General features: G+C 37.4%; 1 protein-coding gene across 5 annotated transcripts in view; it reads left to right on the top strand.

Moving 5' to 3' along the window:
* Positions 1 to 22,123, top strand: part of LRBA (LPS responsive beige-like anchor protein) — a 799,485-nt gene that overhangs the window by 167,657 nt on the left and 609,705 nt on the right. For all 5 annotated transcript variants that reach the window (XM_055111907.2, XM_063603583.1, XM_034959239.3 and 2 more), the window contains exons 17-18: positions 698 to 795; positions 21,384 to 21,476. In XM_055111907.2, coding sequence (XP_054967882.2) covers positions 698 to 795; positions 21,384 to 21,476 — 191 coding nt within the window. The remainder of the gene's footprint in view (positions 1 to 697; positions 796 to 21,383; positions 21,477 to 22,123) is intronic.

The raw sequence follows: 22,123 nt of genomic DNA, 5'->3' as shown, positions 1-22,123 counted from the left end.
AAATTAGCCGGGCGTGGTGGCGGGCACCTGTAGTCCCAGCTACTCGGGAGGCTGAGGCAGGAGAATGGCATGAACCCGGGATGCGGAGCTTGCAGTGAGCCGAGATTGTGCCACTGAACTCCAGCCTGGGCGACACAGCAAGAGTCTGTCTCAAAAAAAAAAAAACAAAAAAACAAAAAAAAAAAGAAATTGTTTTGAGGTCAGGTGCGGTGGCTCAACTTGTAATCCCAGCACTTTGGGAGGCTGAGGTAGGCAGATCACTTAAGGCCAAGAGTTCGAGACCAGCCTGGCCAACATGGTGAAACCTTGTCTCTACCAAAAATACAAAAATTAGCCAGATGTGGTGGTGCACTCCTGTAGTCCCAGCTACTAGGGAGGCTATGCACAAGAATTGCTTCAACCTGGGAGGCAGAGGTTGCAGTGAGCTGAGATCACACCACTGTGCTCCAGCCTGAGTGAGAGAGCGAGACTCTGCCCCCCCGCACAAAAAAAGAAATTGGTTTGCTATTTTATGTATATTTGGAGTTACAGAGGTGAATGTTTACATTTAAAGAACATAATTTGTTAAAAATAAGTATATATCACACATATGTCTACTTATATTTCTAATGTTGAAATTTCTATTTCAGAAGTATTCATTATTCAACTAAGTTGTCTTTTCCTCATTTTTAAAAAAAAATTTCTAAAATGATTATAGGATGACAATCTAATGGATGTCCTACAGCTGCTTGTTGCATTAATGTCAGAACACCCTAACTCTATGATTCCTGCTTTTGACCAAAGGAATGGGTTACGGTAAGAGTTAATATATCAAGAGTTTTTAATCTATTTCATATAAGGGATTAGTTTGGAAATATTTGAAAGCTTCTTAAATATGAAAAGGATTATTTAAACTTACATATGAAATGAGTTTATAGCATGAAATGAGTTAAGATTTAAGACCCATTTATAATCATGCATTTTTTTCAATGAATCTTTAATTATAGAGGCTGTGTTACTATTTGTTACTATTTAATTTGTGAAGACAGATAAATGATTCCAATGTTTTGTATGGTGAGTGCTATTATAGAGCTACTGTATTGTTGACTTCTTTAGCAGAATTATCTTTAGGTCCTAGATAGTATTAAATAGTGTTCAATTGAAATCCAAGACAAGCTCTCTATCCTTCCTTTAAAATGTCACTTCCTCCACCTCCCACTTCTGACTCAACATTGTATTTGTGTGCTTAGGCTGCCATAATCAAATACCATAGATTGGATGGCTTACACAACAAAAATTTGTTTCTCACAGTTCTGGAGGTGGGAAGTCTAAGATCAAGATGCCAGTCGGGTTGGTGTTTGGTGAAGACTCTCCTCTTGGGTTGCCTACATCCTCTTCCTTGCTGTGTTCTCATGTAGCAGAGAGAGAAAGAGAGCATGAGTGAGCTCTCTCGTGTCTCTTCTTACAATGACGTTACTCCTATTGGATTAGGGACCCACTCTTAGGACCGCATTTAACCTTAATTACTTCCTTAGAGGCTCCCTCTCCAAATACTAATGATAGGGCTTCAACATAAGAATTTTGGGTGTATGCAAACATTTGGTCCATTACAGTCATCAACAACAAAAACAGAATACCTCTATTTTACATATAAGGAAGTTTAAAATCTTTTGTTTAATGAGAAAGTGGGCAACAAAAGTTTAGCAACTAGTTTTGCTTAATCATCAGCTACAGAAACTAATTTAATTATCTAGTTATAATAAATTCACACAGGGATTTTTGTTTGTTTTTGAGACAGGTCTCACTCTGTCACCCAGACTGGAGTGCAGTGGTATGATCACGGGTCACTGCAGCCTTGACCTCCTGGGCTCAAGGGATCCTCCTTCCTCAGTCTCCTGAGTAGCTGGGACTACAGGCGTGTGCCACCATGCCCAGCTTATTTTAAAAGTTTTTTGTAGAGACAAAGTCTCACCATGTTGCCTAGGCTGGTCTTGAACTCCTAGGCTCAAACGCACATTGATCTTCTATTACAGATTCTTTATTTGGTATTTTTTAATGTTCATTCTCTATAAGATAAAAAGTGTCTTTATTCATTATACTTAAGGGGTTTATTTTCAGAGTTCTCCAGGGAAACAGAACCAATAGTGTGTGCGTGGGTGTGCATGCACACACGCATGAGAGAGATTTATTTTAAACAATTGTTTTACACAATTGTGGAAGCTGGCAAATCCAAAATCCATAGGATAGGCAGGCTGACTGGAGACCCAGGGAAGGGTTGATATTGCAGTTCAAGTCCAAAGGCAGTCTGCTGAGTGAATTTTCTCTTTCTCCAAGGCAGTTAGGCTTTTTTCTGTTAGGCTTTCAGCTGGATAAGGTCCACATACAAAATATCTGCTTATTTAAATGTTAATCTCATCCAAAAAATACCTTCAAAGAAACATCTAGAAAAATATTTGACCAAATATCTTGATACCATGGCCTAGCCCAGTTGACACATAAAGTTAAGCATTGTAAGAGGTAAATTTACAGTTTGTTATTTATTTATAGTTTTGCTGTCAAACAAAGTACTCTTTATTTTCCCTCACCACTGTCTAATAATTATTACTTTGAACAAGCTTGCTATGAACATTCATGTACAAGTATTTGTATGGACATATGTTTTCATTTATCTTGAGTATATACCATACTTAGGAATGTAATGGATAGGTCGTATGATAGCCATATTAACACAAAACAAATGAGGCTTATAAATACTTGTTTGTTTCTTTGTACACATTTCCTATCTAATAACTGAATTTCAGAAAAAGATTTAAGGGTTTATGTAAAGGCTTGGCAGATTTTTTTCTTTTTGGTGCCAGAGTATCTAATTTTATAACCTTATTTTCTGTGGATATAACCTGTATTTGTGTGGATGTGCTTTAGTGTATTTTGTGATTTACTGTATAGGATTTTACCACTTTTTAAAAAAAATAATTGCAAGATAGTATCATAGACATTTAAAAACTAGTAAGAAGAATTATTCTATTGAAAGTCTGGGCAAGGAAAGTCTATATACTTTTAGTGTGTGAATTTTTGGTTCACAGTCTTATCTCAGTTTCACTACATGTGAATAACTTCATTGTCCTTGTGACTAACTCATCTTAACATTCACATTTTGTAATTTTTTAATTCCTTAACTTTGCTACCCTTACTGCCATTCTTTGTAATTTATCCATTCCTATTTTAAAAACCTAGACCTTTTTATCACTGGCATGTTTTCACATCATAAATTTTAAATTATAATCTTACTCTTTAATCAAAACCATCTATTTCCTCTTTTTCTAATATCGCCCTTTCCAATGCTCTTCAGCCTCATAGTTACCTTCTGTCCTGTGATCTTGCTTTTTTTTAATCCTAGTGTGTCATACTGTATCTGCCATTGTTTACTTCCTTCTTAGCCTGGCTATTTGCTGGAAGTGGTTTCTAACAAAAACTTCCATCTGCCCTTGTCCTGTTAGATTTGCTTTTGAGAATTCTGATCCTAGATTAGTCTAGGTAGGCACACTCTAAGCTAAACCTTGGCTGGTGGGGAAATGTCATGCAGTGTTGTATGTTGAAATTATTATAAATTCATGATCTATACTTCTATCATTGTTAAACATTTCTTTGTTCCTTCAGATACAATTCTAAATTTTTACAACTCTTCCTGTCAGCAGTGACAGCCTCATCTACTTCATTAGAGCTATTAGGAGGGAATTATTTCAACTTCCATCTTTTTTCCCCAAAGGTGTATTTTAGAGCACGTTCTTGTTTATTTACTTCTAGTACAGTAGCAGTAGATAAGGTCTTCTTCCCGTTTATGGCTGCCCTTCCATTATTGCTCTCGATCATATTCATTTTTATTTTTTCTATTTTATTTTTATTGCTTTCTTTGGCTGACTCTTCTATAATGATTTGTCTTTATAAATAAAATTTTGTTGTGGCACTGTCACTCTCATTATTTTAAATATTGTCTGTGGTTACTTTCCTGCTATAACCACAGCCATTCTCATTCTTTTAAATATTGCCTATGGTTACTTTCCTACTATAACAACAGAGTCAAAGAGTTGTAACAGAGATGATATGGCCCATAAATTCTAAAACAGAGGTCCCCAGCCTTTTTGGCACCAGGGACTGGTTTTGTGGAAGACAGTTTTTCCACAAACTGGGGTTGGGGGTGGTTTCAGGATGATTCAAGTGCATTATATTTATCATTTGATTCTCATAGGGAACATGTAACCTAGATACCTCGTATGCACAGTTTACAATAGGGTTCTACTCCTATGAGAATCTAATGCCACAGCTGATATGACAGGAGGCAGAGCTCAGGCAGTAATGCTTGCTGGCCTGGTGCTCACCGCCTGCTGTGTGGCCTGGTTCCCAACTAATTTTTGTTGGCCAGGATGGTCTCGATCACCTGACCTCATGATCTGCCCGCCTTGGCCTCCCAAAGTGAGGGGATTATAGGCAGGAGCCACTGCACCTGGCCTGAAAGTGTTTTTTTGATGAGATTAACATTTAAGCCATTTATGCCAGAGGTTGCAATTTTTTGTGTGTGGAAAATCAGACCTTGGCAATGACCTTGAGCAGTAGGATATAAATAACTCCCACAAGCTTAGTGTTCCAATAATGGAACACTAGACATAAATAGGTTAAATTGGTGGACTTTGAGTAAAACAGATTATCCACTGTAATATGTCTGGACCTCATCTAATCAGTTGAAGGCCTTAATAAAACAAAGTCTGATCTGCCCCAGGGATGAAGGAAATTAGGCTGGCTGACTGCCTTTGTACTGAGAATACAGTTCTTTCCTACATCTTCAGCTTGCTGGTCTACTCTTCTGAGTTGAGACATACCAAGCCTCCATAATTGCATGAATAAACTTCTTGAAATCAATCTCTGTCTCTCTCTCTGTCTGCACATCCTCTTGGTTCTGTTTCTCTGGAAAAACCTAGCTAATACACACAGAATAGTTGTAGGTTTTATTTATTTTAATCCAGTCTGACAAAGTCAGGTTTTTTCCAGTATGTTTAGACCATTTATGTTTAATGTAATTATTGATATTGTAATTATTTTCATCTACCATTTTATTTGTTTTCTGTTTATCCCAGTGTAATATATTCCTTGTTTCTCTTTTTCTATGTTGTTTTTATTTGAATTTTAAAAATATTCTCAAAATTTATATTTTGAGTTTGGAGTTTATCTCTTTGTGTAACTTTTTTGGTGGTTGCTCTAGAGATGCCAGTGTATGTAATTTCACAGTCTACCTAGTGTTAATATTTTACCTCTTCAAATAAAGTATAGAACCCTTGGAACTGCTCAGATCCCTTTAACTGCCTCAATTGTCCTTATTATGTCTGTATATACATAAGCGCCTCCAGACAGTTAATAAGTTTTACTTTTACTAGTTATATATAGCTTAAAGTTTTACTTTCACTAGTTATATATAGCTTAAAGAATTGAAGAGAGAAAAAAGTTTCTACTTTTATCCAGGTATTTACAGTTTCTTTTGCTCTTTATTCTTGAAGAAATTCCTTTAGAAGAAGAACTTCTGCTGAAAAAGAACTTGTTGAGCAGTTTTGACAGAAACAATTTTTAATTATTTCTTCTGAAAATATATTTATTTGACCTTCGCTCTCCAAGGATATTTTTGTTGTATGTAGAATTCTGTGTTTGTAATCATTTTTTTCCTTTCCTTTTTCCTTACCTTTTTCCTTTCCTTTCTTTCCTGTGTTTTTCTTCTGTTGGCTGGTGTCCATGGTTTCCAATGAGAAATCTGTGGTTATTGAAATCTTTCTTTGTTAAATATAATGTTCTAGATTTCTGCACTTGCTTTCAAGACATTTTCTTTAGGTTTTTGTTTTTTAGAATTGGGGTCTTACTATGTTGCCCAGGAACTCCTGGGCTTAAGCAGTTCTCTTGCCTCAGTCTCCTCAGTAGCTGAGACTACAGGCACACTTGACTGCATCCATCTCCCTCTTCCTCCTTTCATAGGTTCATTATGGTTTTCTTTGTGATTGCTACCAAATTTGAGAAGTTGTAGGTTCTTTTTTTTTTCTTTCTTTTTTTTTTTTTTTTTTGAGACGGAGTCGTGCTCTGTTGCCCAGACTGGAGTGCAGTGGCCCGATCTTGGCTCACTGCAAGCTCTGCCTCCTGGGTTCATGCCATTCTCCTGCCTCAGCCTCCTGAGTAGCTGTGACTACAGGTGCCCGCCACCATGCCTGACTAATTTTTTTGTATTTTTAGTAGAGACAGGGTTTCACCGTATTAGCCAGGATGGTCTCGATCTCCTGACTATCCGCCTGCCTCGGCCTCCCAAAGTGCTGGGATTACAGACGTGAGCCACCACACCCGGCCCGTGAGCCACTGCTCCCGGCCGGTTCTTATTTTTTCAATTTATGCTTCACTTATATCTTTCTCCTTTCACTTTGGGTCTCCAAAGAAATAAGTATTAGATCTTCTGATAGAGTCAGGCAACTCCTTAAGCATTTGTTTAGTTTGTTTCAGTCTTGTTTTTTTTCAGATTGTAGTTTGTACATAGAAACTTGATATGTATAATAAACCTGATCTTCAAATTTATGGACTTTTTCTTTGTGTTTTAAATTTTGATATTGAACCCATCTCTTGCATATTTTGTTTCAGATAGTATGCATTTCAAGTCTAAAATTTCAATATGGTTCATTTTTATGCTTTCATTTTTGGATGAGAACTCTGTTTAATATTTTAAATTGACAATAATTGTACATATTATATGCAATATTGTGATATATTAATACATGCATATAACATATAATATTCAAATCAGGGTAGTTAGCATCTCCATCACCTCAAACATTTATTATTTCTTTTTGGAGAACTTTTTCAATTCATTTAGACTTTGTTAGCCTTTATTTTCTAAAGCATAATTATAGTATCTCCTTTAAAGTCTTTGTGTGATAAGTCCAACATTTTGTTCATCTCATTGACATCTGTTGTTTGTGTTTTCCTATGAGAAACAGTCACATTTTCTTGGCTCTTTGTATGTTGCGTAATCTTCTAATGTGTCCTGAATATTGTGGGTCCTGGATGCATTAGAGCATAACTCTGGGCCCTGTTATAATCCTCTAACACATGTTTTGTTGTTGTTGTTTAGCAAATAGACAACCTGGTAAGGGTGGGGCTGCAAGTTCCACCTCTTCTCTGTGCATGATGTTTCCAGTGTCCCTTCATTTTTCAAACCTCTCTTACCCTACTTTGGGTTTTCTTTCATTCTTTCTTTTTTCCCCTTCAATCCAGGGAGACAGACTAGTTTGCCTTGTATTTTCCTCACATACATATGCTTCATTCAGGAATTAGGCTGAGAATTGGATGGTAATTAAATTTAGAAAGGTGTCTATTCTGATTTGGGTTTGTCCCACACCCATGCGTCTCTTGGGTGAGTTTGGGGTTATCACAGGTTTTTACACAGATTTAGAGAACCCTTTTCTCTTACTCTCTGCTATTTAGGATTCTTCCCCACACTTCTCCTATCTAGGACCTAATTTCTAGATTTCTCTAACTGGAAGCATAGTTTTTCTTAGAATTTTGCCACCCAAGCTTCTGACATCCAGCCCTGAAACGGGCAGATTCAGAAGAGAGAAAGGAAAAAAATGATTCTTCTATCCATATGAGTAATTCTCCAAGTTTTAACTCCCCTACACAATGCACCTGCTTTTGTTTAGTCTTCAGAGTACTTGGGAAGTTGATTTTTGTGTTTTTTTCCCCTATAATTTTATTAATATTTGGGACAGAGAGGCTTTATTGGGCTGACTCCATTTGGTTGGATCAAAATTCCCCTGTTGATTTTAGTTTTTTTCTTAAAGGTTATCTTTTATTAGTGGTTTTACAGTATATTCTTTCATCTTGGTGGGCTTTATTATTTCTTACAAGGCATATTTGCTAGCAATGAATTTTCTCAGTCTTTGTTCATCTCAGAATACTTTTATTTGCTTCCATTTTTAGAGGATACTTATCCTGGATATAAAAACTTAAATTACAGTTTTCTTTCTGTTAGAACTTGACTGTCATCTCCCTGACCTGTGGACTCCATTGTTTCTGATGAGATGACAGCAATGAATTGCATTGTTGTTGCTCTGTATGTCATCAGTCATTTTTCTCTTGATGCTTTTAAGGTTTTTTTCATTGTCTTTGGATTTCAGCAATTTGACTGTGGTTTGTTTAGTTATGATTCACTTTTTTTTTTTGAGACAGAGTCTCACTCTGTCACCCAGGATGGAGTACAGTGGCATGGTCTTGGCTCACTACAGCCTCCGTCTCCTGGGTTCAGGCGATTCTCGCGCCTCAGCCTCCCAAGTAGCTGGGACTACAGGCATGTACCACTGTGCTCAGCTAATTTTTGTATTTTTAGTAGAGATGGGGTTTCACTGTGTGGGTCAGGCTGTTCTCGAATGCCTGGCCTCAAATTACCCGCCCATCTCGGCCTAAGTGCTGGGATTACAGGCATGAGCCACTGTGCCCGGCCTAGTCGTGACTCACTTTGTTACTTTCACTTCGGTGGTTAATTGAGTTTGAATCTGTAAGTAAATGTTTCGTCATTAAATTTTGGAAGATTTTATTCCTATTTCTTCAGATGTTTCTTTTCTGTGCCTTTTTTTTTTTTGGAACTCTTGTTACATCTATGTTGGAACACTGTATTGTCCTACAGTGTCTAAAGTTTGAATAATTTGTGTTCCCATTTTTTTCTCTGTTTTTTAGACTATATAATTTATATTGATTTATCTTTGAATTCACAGATTCTTTATTTGCCATCTGAGTCTCCTGTTGAATGCCTATAGTGAATTCCTTGATTTTTAAATGGTACTTTTTTATCTCTAGAATTTCCATTTGGTCTTTTTATACTTTTTTGAGAACTCATTGTTAATCTGTTTCATTCAATTATTTGAACATACTATTTTTTCATTTATTGAATATAATTTATTACAAGTCCTTAAAAATATTTGCTGAATCTAACATTTGGACCTTACAAGTTATTTTTGATCATTGCTCTTTTACTGATTATGGGTTATACTCTTTTTTGTTTTTTTGCATATATAGTAATTTTTGTTGAAAACTGGGCAACTCTAGACTTTTTTTGTTTTTCTATGGTTGTTGGTTTTTGTTTGGTTTTAAATAATTTGCCTCATTTAGTTTGCAGATTGTGTTTTCTCCACGGTCTACAGCTCTGACTTTTCTCTGCCCAGTATTTTTACTTTTTCCCTTTTTCTTTCCATAGCACTCTTAGGGTTTTCCATGTTTCTATATATCTTAGAGTTCAGTCAATGATTTAGCTACAGGTTCTGATAAAATTCCTTCAGCCCTTAGGCCCACTGTGTTGATCTGTATATTTTTAGGGATTGCATTCAAAGTCGTGGCTACTTATCTAGTCTCTCTTGCCTTCCCTTTTTCAGTTAGTGACCCAGGTGTCTCCTGGATATAGGTACTTTCTCAATCAGCTATGTCTGTGTGGAGTACTTATCTCAATCTTTCTATGGTTCTCTCTTTTTTAATATCTCCCTAGTAAATATCTAACTGGTCTGCTGTTCCCCCTGAATTGTGCCTGTATCTCTGATCTAGCAAAGCTGCTGGTTTCTCCCATTGATTCGTAACCAAGTCTGCCACTTTTAGCTGGAGAACTGCAGTTTTGATTTCTTACCCTGAATAGGTTTGCCCTGTTTGAAAGCAACAGTGCTACTTTTTACTGCCAGCCCCCAAATGGTAAAATTACAGTTCTTACCAACTAAACTGGGGTGGTAATGACAGGAGTAGTCTCATTAATAAGGCCACTGACTCCTGATATTCTTACCTGAATTTCTAGCAATTTCTCAACAATAAATATTTTTCAGTGAAAATTTTTTTCGGTTTTATTCCTGTCTTTTTTTATGGAGGGAAAATGCTGACTTCCATGTTAGCATCATTATTCCCCCTATTTTGCTTTTATAGTATGTTTTAATTTTTGCTACTTTCTCAGTCTTTTATTTATTACTGTGAAGAAATAAAAAATTTCTAATTTGGACTAGTATATAGAAATGTGAAGATTTAGTCCCATTTAAATTCAATTCAGTTACTTAAACTGGGTAGAAATATTTATTAAATGTTTATATTAGTTATGTAGTTTAAAATAATTTTTGAATGATGGATAGTTCCCTTCAATCTAATTGGAGTTCTTTGAAAGTATTCTTTGGGTCCAAAAATTCAGTATTTACATTTTTTAAATTATGGATTTTTGTTTTCGATGATTTAAAAAGAGAGATGGTGGAAGGTCGGGGAGAGACAGAAAATTCAAACTAGACATTGATACATAATTTCAGTACCTGTTTATGATTACCTTTGTACTTAGTATACAGTAACATAATTTTTTTGTTTTTTGAGACAGTGTCTCACTCTGTCACCCAGGCTGGAGTGCAGTGGTGCAATCTCGGCTCACTTCAACCTCCACCTCCCAGGTTCAAGTGATTGTCCTGCCTCAGCCTCCTGAGTAGCTGGTATTACAGGCGCCCACACCCATGCCTGGCTAATTTTTGTATTTTTAGTAGAGACACATTTCACCATGTTGCCCAGGCTGGTCTTGATCTCCTGACCTCAAGTGATCTGCCCATCTTGGCCTCCCAAAGTGCTGGGATTACATGCGTGAGCCACCACTCCCGGCCTAGAACCATAATTTTTGAAGGCCACCATGAAAAAAACAGAGGTGAATTAAGAAAAGGTTTCATATTAACTGAAAGTTAAATGGGGGTATAAGCACAGTCTCAAGTGGAGAAAATTGGAGGGGGGATGGTCTTTATTGGTGACAGATAATATAGGCATGCCAAACTGTGTCATAGTCATCAGTAACATTTCCAAGTTTGAATGACAATTTAATTTTCATCAAATGACAGAAATTTTCACATTCAGTTATTTAATATAAATTTTTCTCTACCATGAAATCATTTAAACATTAGCTCTGATATTGAACTTAGGTCAACAGCTTGGAAGACTTATCCTTCCTTAGAAGTGACTGTGTTTTCTGACTCAGTGTCAGTCTCATCATATGCCCTGCTTAAATAGTTATACATTTTTAATATTTGAGTCTAGTTAATGATCTGTTATCATATTTTTAATATCTGTGAGCAGATTGAAATCATGTTACTATTCAGATTATCTTTTTGGGTGTTTCTCTTGCCTGAATTATATTTTCTGCATTGAAAATATACTGTACATACCATAGTATATTTCAATTCAAAAATATCCATATCTATTTCTTTAAACATGTAAGCATAGTCAAATAGATTGCATGAAAATATTTCCAGATTTGAATATTGTTCTTCATGGGTTATTTTTGTTATCTCCCTTATACTTTTCTTTATTTCCAAATAGAGAATAAACATTTATTTATTGTTTTATGATTAGATAAATATATAAATTTCATTGAAGCACTACAGGATTTTTCCTCCCTTTAATGTGTAAAGTATTTTTTTGTGCATTAAATAAGAACAAAACTATGGTCAAAAAGCAAAATAGGCCCATTTAACTTTTACAAAATTTACTGCTGATGTTTAGCAGATAAACTAGTTTGATTCTGCTTTGGTTAGAAGTGTTCAAAATTTAAAAATTTTTTGTAGGATAACTATTAGGTTCATAGAATAATTTCAGGTTCTTTTGATCTTCTTGTGTTATTAATCCTAATAAAACATTATTTGAAAGTACATAGAAAATGTCTAGAGTTTATCTTTTGAAAAAATTATTGTGATTTTTTTTTTTTGAGACAGAGTTTTGCTCTTGTTGCCCAGGCTGGAGTGCAATGGCTCGATCTCAGCTCACTGCAACTTCTGCCTCTCGGGTTGAAGCGATTCTCCTGCCTCAGCCTCCAGAGTAGCTGGGATTACAGGCATGTGCCACCACGCCCAACTAATTTTGTATTTTTAATAGAGACAGGGTTTTGCCATGTTGGTCTGGCTGGTCTCGAGCTCCTGACCTCAGGTGATCCACCCACCTCGGCCTCCCAAAGTGCTGGGATTACAGGTGTGAGCCACCGCGCCCAGCCCTATTGTGATTTTTAACCGTAGATATTTGTGAGTTAAGCTATAGCAAGGATAGTTTTTTGATATGTTAAAATATCTTAGTGTGTTACAGTTTTTATTTTTATTTATTATGTATTTATGTTAATAATTCCCACCTTTATCTTAGATTCAGGGGGTACATGTGCAGGTTTGTTACATGGGTATATTGTGTGATGCTGAGGTTTGAGGTATGATTGATCCTGTCACCCAAGTACTGAGTATAGCACCCAATAGTTAAGTTTTTCAACCTTTTCCCCCTTCCTTCTCTCCTTCTTGTAGTCCTCATTGTCTATTATTGCCATTTTTATGTCTATGAGTGCCCATTATTTAGCTCCTAGTTATAACTGAGAAGATGTGATATTTGGCTTTTTGTTCCTGCATTAGTTCACTTAGGATAATGACCTCCAGCTGCATCCATGTTTCTGCAAAGGACATGATTTTGGTTTATTTTTATGGCTGTGTAGTATTCTTTGGTGTATATGTATTACATTTTCTCTATCCAATCTACCATTGATAGAAACCTAGGTTGATTTCATGTCTTTGCTGTTGTGATTAGTGCTGTAATACACATACGAGTGCATCTGTTGTTGGTAGAATGATTTATTTTATTTTGGATATGTACCCGGTAATAAAATTGCTGAGTTGAATGGTAGTTCAAAGTTTTTTGAGAAATCTCCAAGCTGCTTTCCACAGAGGCTGAACTAACTTAACATTCCCACCAACCTTTTCTCTGCAGCTTTGCCAGAATCAGTTGTTTTTTGACTTTTTAGTAATAGCTATTCTGACTGGTCTGAGATGGTATCTCATTATTTTGATTTGCATTTTGCTGATGATTAGCGATGTTAATTAAGCATTTTTTCATATGTTTGTTGCCTGCTTGTATGTCTTCTTTTAAGAAGTGTCTGTTTGTGGCGTTTCCCATTTTTTAATGGGATTGTTTTTAGCTTGTATTATTGTTTAAGTTCCTTATAGATTCTGGATATTAGACCTTTGTCAAATGCACAGTTTGTCAGTATTTTCCCATTCTGTAGATTGTCTGTTTACTCTCTTGACAGTTTCTTTGTACCTAAGCGCTTAGTTTAATTGGGTCCCACTCGTCAATTTTTGTTTGCATTGCAATTGCTTTTGAGGACTTAGTGATAAATTCTTTCCCAAGGCTGATGTCCAGAATGGTGTTTTCTCGGTTTTCTTCTAGGATTCTTCTAATTCGATGGCTTACATTTAAACCTTTAATCCATCTTGAGCTAAAAGATTTTTGTTTTTTTTTTGGAGACAGGGTATTGCTCTGTTGCCCAGGTTGGAGTGCAGTGGCACGATCACAGCTCACTACAGCCTCTGCCTCTGCATCTGAAGCGATCTTCCCACCTTGGCCTCCCAGGTAGCTGGGATTACAGGCATGTGCCACCATGCCCAGATGATTTTTGCGTTTTTTGTAGAGACAGAGTTTCACCACGTTGCCTAGGCTGGTCTCAAATTCCTGGGCTCACGTGATCCACCCACCTTGGACTCCCAAAGTGTTGGGATACAGGTGTCAACCACCACACTTGGCCAAGTTTTGTATGGTGAAAGGTAAGGGTCCAGTTTCATTCTTCTGCATATGGCTAACCAGCTATTCCAATACCATTTATTGAATAGGGAGTCCTTTCCCCATTGCTTATTTTTCTCTACTTTGTCAAAGATCAGATGGCTGTAGGTAGGTGGCTTTGTTTCTGGGTTCTCTATTTTGTTCCATTGACACATGTGTCTGTTTTTATACCAGTACCATGCTGTTTTGGTCACTGTAGCCTTATAGTATAGTTTGAAGTTGGGTATTGTGATGACTCCAGCTTTGTTCTTTTTGTTTAGGATTGCTTTGCCTATTTGGGCTCTTGTTTTGGTTCCGTATGTATTTTAGTATAGTTTTTTTCTAGTTCTGTGAAAAATCACATTCGTAGTTTTGTAGGAATTGTATGGAATCTGTGGCTTGCTTTGGGCAGTATGGCCATTAAAATAATATTGATTCTTCCAATCCTTGAGCATGGATATTGTAAAAGGAATTGCTTTCTTGATTTGGATATGAACTTGAAGGTTGTTGTTGTTTGGAAATGCTACTGATTTTTATACATCAATTTTATATCCCGAAACTGTACTGAAGTCATTTAATCAGTCACAGGAGCCTTTTGGAGGAGTCTTTAGGGTTTTCTGGTTGTAGAATTATATTGTCATGAAAAGAGAGAGTTTGAATTTTTTTTTGTCCTATTTGGATGCCTTTTGTTCCCTTTTCTTGCCTGATTGCTCTGGCAAGGACTTCCAGTGCTATGTTGAATAAGAGTGGTAAGAGTAGGCACCCTTTTCTTGCTCCAGTTCTCAAAGGAATGCTTCCTGTTTTTGTCTGTTTAATATGATGTTAGCTGTGGGTTTACCCTAGATGGCTCTCATTATTTTGATGTATGTTCCTTCTATGCCTGGTTTCTTGAGGATTTTTATGATGAAGAGATGCTGGATTTTATTGAAAGTTTTTTCCACATCTATTGGGATAAACGTATGGTTTTGTTTTTAATTCTGTTTGTATTGAATCGTATTTATTGATTTGTGTATGTTGAACCAACCTCGCATTCCAGAAATGAAGTCTACTTGATCATCGTGAATTAACTTTTTGATGTGTTGCTGGATTTGGTTTGCTAGTATTTTGTTGGGGACTTTTGCAGCTGTGTTCATCAGGGATATTGGCCTGTAGTTTTCTTTTTCGTTGTGTCTCTGCTGGGTTTTGGTATCAGGGTGATGCCGGCTTTGTAAAATAAGTTACGGTGGAGTTCCTTGTACTCAAGTTTTTTGAATATTTTTAGTAGGATTGCTACCACCTCTTCTTTGTATATCTGCTAGAATTTGGCAGTGAATTTACCTCATCTAGGATTTTTTTGCTTAGTAGGTAACCAAAAAAAAAAAAAAAAAAAAAAAAAAAAATCCTGGACCAGAAAAATTCACTGCCAAATTTAAGCAGGTATATAGTTTCGGAGCTCAATCCTGGTCTGTTCAGGGTTTTAATTTCTTCCTGATTTTGTGTTTCTATGAATTTATCCATTTCCTATAGATTTTCTAGTTTGTGTGCATAGAGGTGTTCATAATTGTCTCTGAGGATCTTTTGTATTTCTATGAGATTGGTTGTATCATCAACTTTGTCATTTCTGATTGTGCTTGTATGTGGATTTTTTTTTTTTAATCTAGCTAGTGGTCTATCAGTCTTCTTTATCCATTCAAATAACCAGCTTTTCGTTTTGTTGGTTCTTTGTATGGATTTTTTTTGGTCTCAGTTTTGTTTAGTTCTGCTCTGATTTTTGTTATTTTTTATTTTCTTCTGGTAGCTTTGGGGTTAATAGTTTGTGTTTTTCTAGTTCCTCTAGGTGTGATGTTAGATTGTTAATTTTAGATCTTTCTAGCTTTTTGACTTAGGCCATTAGTGCTATGTGCTATAAAATTTCCTTTGTTTTTGAGACAGTCCTGCTCTGTCACCCAGGCTGGAGTTCAGTGGCTCAGTCTCAGCTCACTACAACCTCTGCCTCCTGGGTTCAAGTGACTCTCCTGCCTCAGCCTCCGGAGTAGCTGGGATTACAGGTGCCCACCATCATGCCTAGCTATTTTTTTTTGTATTTTTGGAAAAGACAGGGTTTCACCATGTTGGCCAGGCTGGTCCAGAACTCCTGCTCTCAAGTGATCTGCCCACCTTGACCTCCTAAAGTGTTGGGATTACAGGCATGAGCCACTGTGCCTGGCCTAAAGTTTCGTCTTAACACTGCTTTGGCTGTATCCTAGAGTTTTGGTTATGTTGTGGCTTTGTTTTCATTTATTTCAAAAAATTTTTAAATTTCTGCCTTCATTTCATTGTTTACCCAAAAGTCATTCAGGAGCAAGTTGTTCAACTTCCATGTAATTGTATGGTTTTGAGAGATCATCTTGGTATTGATTTCTATTTTTATTTCACTGTGGTCTGAGAATATGGTTGGCATGATTTCAATTTTTTGAATTTATTGAGACTTTCTTTATGGCGAAGCATGTGGTTGATCTTGGAGTATGTTTTGTGTGCAGATGAGAAGAATGTGTATCCTGTGGTTGATGGGTGGAGTATCCCATAGATGTCTATTAGGTCCAATTAGTCAAGTGTTGAATTTATTTGTTAGTTTTCTGCCTCCATGGCATGTCTAATGCCTGTCAGTGGGGTGTTGAAATCCACCACTAATATTGTGTGACTGTCTAAGTCTGTTCCTACGTCTAGTAGTCGTTGTTTTATATATCTGATTGCTCTACTATTGGGTGCATATATATTTAAGGTAATTAAGTTTTCTTGTTGAATTGAACTATTTTTCATTATGCAATGCCATTTTTTGTCCTTTTTAACTCTTGATAGTTTATCGTTTGTTTTATCTGATATAAGAATAGTGACAACTGCTCTTTTTCTCTGTTCTCTCTGTGTGGTAGATCTTTCCCCAACCCTGTACTATGAGCCTATGAGTGGTGTTATATGTGAAATAGGTCTCTCTTTTTTTTTTTTTTTTGATACGGAGCCTTGCTCTGTCATTCAGGCTGGAGTGCAGTGGCGCGATCTCTGCTCACTGCAAGCTCTGCCTCCCAGGTTCGCGCCATTCTCCTGCCTTAGCCTCCTGAGTAGCTGGGAATACAGGCGCCCGCCACCATGCTTGGCTAATTTTTTTGTGTGTTTTTAGTAAAGACGGGGTTTCACTGTGTTAGCCAGGATGGTCTCGATCTCCTGACCTCGTGATCCTCCTGCCTCGGCCTCCCAAAGTGCTGGGATTACAGACGTGAGCCACTGCGCCCAGCTGAAATAGGTCTCTTAAAGACAGTAGATGGATGAGTTTTGTTTTTTTTTATCCAATATGCCATTCTGTGTCTTTTGAGTGGGGGCATTTAGACCATTTACACTCATAATTAATATTGATATGTGAGATTTTGATCCTATCATGAAGTTGTTAGCTGGTTGCTTTGTAATTTCTTTTGTGTGGTTGTTTTATAAGGTTTGCAAGCTACGTACATGCATTTTTGTGGTAGTAAGTGTTGTTCTTACATTTCCATGTTTAGAACTCCCTTAAGGATCTCTTGTAAGGTTGGTCTATAGGTAACAAATTCCCTTGATGCTTGCTTGCCTGAAAAACATTTATTTCTCCTTTGCTTATTAAGCTTAGTTTGGGTGGATATGAAATTTCTTGGCTAAATTTATTTTCTTTTTTCTTTTTTTTTTTTGAGACGGAGTCTCGCTTTGTCACCCAGGCTGGAGTGCAGTGGCTCGACCTCGGCTCACTGCAAGCTCCGCCTCCCGGGTTCACGCCATTCTCCTGCCTCAGCCTCTCCAAGTAGCTGGGACTACAGGCGCCCGCCACCACGCCCGGCTAATTTTTTGTATTTTTTAGTAGAGACGGGGTTTCACCGTGGTGTCGAACTCCTGACCTCGTGATCCGCCCGCCTCGGCCTCCCAAAGTGCTGGGATTACAAGCGTGAGCCACCGCGCCCGGCCAATTTATTTTCTTTTAAGGATACTGAAAATAAGCCCTCAATGTCTCCTGGCTTGTGTGGTTTCTGCCAAGAAGTCTGCTGTTAGGCTGATGGGGTTCTGTTTGTATGTGATCTGACCTTTTTCTCTGGCTACCTTTAAGATTTTTTCTTTAATATTGATCTTGGGCAGTCTGGTGACTATATGCTGTGGTGATGTTCATTTTGTATGGTATCTTGTGATGTTCTCTAGATTTCTTGTATTTGGATGTCTGTATCTCTAGCAACTTGAATTATTTCCTCACATATGTTTTCCACGTTGTTTTCTTTTTATCCATCTCTCTCAGTAATGCCAGTAATTTATAGGTTTGGCTGCTTTGCATAGTCTTATATTTCTTGAAGACTTTTTTTCATTTTTCAACCTGTTTTTGAAAATTTTTGTTTAGGTAAATTTGAAAGATCGGTCTTCAAGCTTTGAAATTCTCTTTTGGTTTGTCCAGTCTGCTGATAAAACTTTCAGTTTTGTTTTGTAATTTCTTAAGTGAGTTTTTCAATTCCAGGATCTCTGATTGATTTCTTTTTAAGATGTTTAATCCCATTCGTCTCCTGGATTGCTTTAGAAGTTTCTTTTAATTTTCAACATTGTCTTGGATATCATTGAGCTTCCTTGCAGTCCATGCTTTGAATTATTTATTTGTCAATTCTTCTGAGTTTCCATTTTGGTTATGGACCATGGTTGGAGAGCCAGTGTGATCCTTTGATGGTGTCACCACACTCAGATTTTTCATGGTGTCTGAAGTTTTGTGGTGGTTCCTTCTTTGGAGATGCTGACACTTCTAACTTTTGTAATAATTTTCATGCTTTTAAGATTTTTTTCTTTCTCTGTAATGTTATTATTATTTTTTTGTCTTCTTTCTCTTTCCCTGTCTTCATAGGGGGTGTGGCTATAGAGAATGCTGGGTAGGGCCTTTTGGCTTTGCTTCTGTAGCTTTATACACTTCCGTCAGCAGGTTTTATGTTGGGCTGTGCAGTTCAACCTACAAGCCATTGGATGGCAGTTATGAGTAAGAGTGGGCTTTGGCCAATGTGGCTGGGTATATACTTGACCCTTGTTTAGTGGGAGAACTTCTCTGTTGCGTCAGGCAATAAGCTGATGTGTGTAGTGCACGGTGGTCTGAGCTCCCTTCTATGCTCTGGAGAAGGGCACAAAAAATAGTGATGGGAAACCTCAGCCCCAAGTTCTCTGCATGGGAATGGGGATGGCCTAAACTCCTAATCCAGGAAAAATGGGTTTTCCAGATTCCTGGAGATCTACTGGCTGTGAAATGGAGAGGGTCTCCTACACCAGGATTTCTGCACTGGAATGGTGGGACACCTCAGGGTACTGAACCAGGCAAGCAGTTATTTTGAATCCCTGGAGATAGGCTTGGGTGTGAAACAGAGAGGGCCCCCTGTACCAGGATCTCTACATAGGAATGGTGCAGAGGTTGCTGTTCCAGGTGACTGAGTAGTCTGAATGCCTGGAAATCTGCCTGGCCATGGAGCAGAGAGGTTCCCCCTTGCACCAAGATCTTTGCACAGAGGGGTGAGGTGACTCAGGCTGCTGGAGTAGCCAAGCAGCTGCCCTGAATGCCTGGAGATCTCCCTGAGCATGAAGCATAGAGGACCCCTCTGAACCTGGATCTCTGCAAAGGAAGAGTGGGGTGGCTCAGGCTGCCAATCTGGGCAAGCAAGTGCATTTAATGCCTGGAGATCTGCCTGTGCATCTTGCTGCACCACGTGGAATAGGGCTCAGGTTGCTAGTCCGTGGGAGTGGGTGCGTCAGTTGCCTGGAGATCTGCCTGGGCATGGAGCAAAGAGGGTCCAGTGCCATGATCTGTGTCTACGAAGGGTGGGGTGGCTTGAATGTCTGGATTTCTGCCTGAGAGTGGAGCAGAGAGGGCCCTGCTGCACCACAGTGTCAGGGTAGCAGGCTGGAGCACCCAGCAATGACACATGCAGACTGGTTCCAGGTCACCAAGCTGCCTCTGCCTGCCAAGTCTTGTTGTCCAGGAGATATTGCAGCTGTAGCAGCTTTCCTCCCACCCCAGGCCTGCGACGGGGTGGAGTACAATTATAACACCTACTGCTGAGGCAGTTTTCACAATTCTGGCTCCAAAGCAGGGACTCTAATCTCTGGCATGCCTGCACAGCCACACTGCCAGATTTCCAGTTTGAATTGTGTGTGCTTGAATTCAAAATGGCATCCTGCTGTTGGTCCCTGCAACTTTTCCTGGTGTCTTTCCCTCACAGTATCTCCATACCTCTTTCCCAGTTAGCTCCAGGTCTTGGGAGAAACAAAGTGCTCTCGGGAACTAGGGTGCCTTTCATGATTCTGGTGGAGTCCTGCTTTTCTTCCTGAATTAAAGCTCACAGTTGATTTTTATATACTATCTTGCTATTTCTAAGTGGCTGAGAAATGCTAAAGCCCTCAAATCTGCCATCTTTGGGGAAAAAAACTCAAAAACCTATTGTGATTTTAAACTGGTATTATATTAATATTTCTTTTAAAAGGTTTAATTTTTATTTGGCTGAATTTAAATCCTTGAAGAAAAGAAACATACAACATATTAGTATTTTCCTAATGATTGACTGTTAAGTTTTTGTACTAAGATTTGAATTAAAATTATGCAGTTACACTGTGATATGGACCTGGATGCCTTTAGTTCATGTTTTAAAAGGAATCAAACTTCTTTTTTATATACCTGCTTTTCTATTGATCACTAGAGGTTGAAGATATTTCCTTTTTTGTTCAGAATGTTTTCTAACTTACTAAACACCAAAATTTTGATCTAGGAGGATACTGATATCCTTAATTTTTAAAAGTAATTATAAGAGTTTCTAATTACTGTTCTTGTTCTAAATGTTTATGAGGAAGGGAATGCTGTAATGAATCAGTTTAATTTCAGTTGCATTATACTTTACTTATACTAAAATCAGAAGGCCTTCCTAGATCTTTGTTTGTTTGTTTGTTTGTTTTTGAGACAGAGTCTCACTGTGTTGCCCAGGCTGGAGTGCAGTGGCATGATCTCGGCTCCCTGCAACCTCCACCTCCCAGGTTCAAGCGATTCTCCTGCCTCAGCCTCCCGAGAAGCTGGATTACAGGCACATGCCACCACACCCAGCTAATTTTTGTATTTTTAGTAGAGATGGGGTCTCACCATGTTGGCTAGGCTGGTCTCGAACTCCTGACTTCAGGTGATCTGCCTGCCTTGGCCTCCCAAACTGCTGGGATTACAGACGTGAGCCACTGCATCCAGCTGCCTCATAGATCTTTAAAAATTAAATTAGATTACTATATAATTTTTGAGAATTGAATGAGAAATTTATTTTTAGCAGTTCTTTGGTTGTAAATCTTTTTACTTTTGTAATTATTTCTGATAATCATTTATTATTAGCCTACTGTCTTGTTTTTCATGGCGACAATTATTTAGAAATTTAAATATGTGCTACCATTAGAGAATGCTTTCTTTCTACTGACTTAAAATAACAAGTTGGTAACCTTCAGAACATTTATAAGCCTGTAGCAGAAGGAAAAAAGTGTCTGAAAGCTAGCTTGAGGCACACGTTACATATAAGTATGTGCATGGAAAAGTCACCTCATTTCTTATATTCCAATTTCTTCTCATTTCTTAGTTTTCATTGAAAGGAACTCTAGCCTGAGATAAGCAGATTTTTTATATACAGAAATCTGTATTAAATTTCCTTCCATATTATTTGAAATAGATTTATAATAATATGAAAAGTATATATTTTAAACCTTTCCATTTAAAAATTATACTCAAAATAGTTTGTTTTAAATTTTTATTCATTCAGTGTTATCTACAAACTTCTGGCATCGAAAAGTGAAGGAATCAGGGTACAAGCTCTTAAGGCAATGGGTTATTTTTTAAAACATCTGGCCCCAAAGTAAGTATGCCGAAATCTAAGATGGACTGTTGTATTGTACTTATTTATTTTATAAATCTTTGCAGTAGTAATTTTGTTCTATAGTCCTCTAGTTTTTCTTTTATTTTTATTCATAAATTGCTGTATAAATGTATTCCCACTAGTACATATTTTAAAAATTAAATTGAACAGGAATAATTTTTTTGTACATAAAATTATTTAAATTATTCATGTATTTAATGTGAATTATGAGAATTAGTTTGGACAGCTTGCATTCAAGAAGCTATGGAGACTTGATTTCAGGTGACTCACACCATTGTTGCTTTATCTGTATTATAAAGTAATACAGTAACCTGGATGTTTGTCACATAGTGTGTTCTGCTGTATGCGTAACTCAAAACTGAAACTTCCACGCTTATTTTCTTAGCTGAATACAGATATTTATGTTCTACCTCTTGTTCTTTGTACCAGAAGTAGTTTATTTTAAAAAGAAAATTTTGGGGGTAGAACAAGTGTTGGTAAACTGAAGTCTTTAGGAATCCAGTTAGCCACCTGTAAATAAAGTTTTATTGGAAAACAGCCACAATAATTTATTTGTGTATCATCTGTGGCTGCTTTCATGATACAAGGACAGTGTTGAGTTGTGACAGAAATCACCTGGTCCACAA

The sequence above is a fragment of the Pan paniscus genome, chromosome 3 (assembly GCF_029289425.2).
Source record: "Pan paniscus chromosome 3, NHGRI_mPanPan1-v2.0_pri, whole genome shotgun sequence".
Classification (NCBI taxonomy): Eukaryota; Metazoa; Chordata; class Mammalia; order Primates; family Hominidae; genus Pan; species Pan paniscus.
The sequence above is the reverse complement of the archived record's forward strand: the minus strand, read 5'-3'. Positions and strand labels throughout refer to the sequence as shown.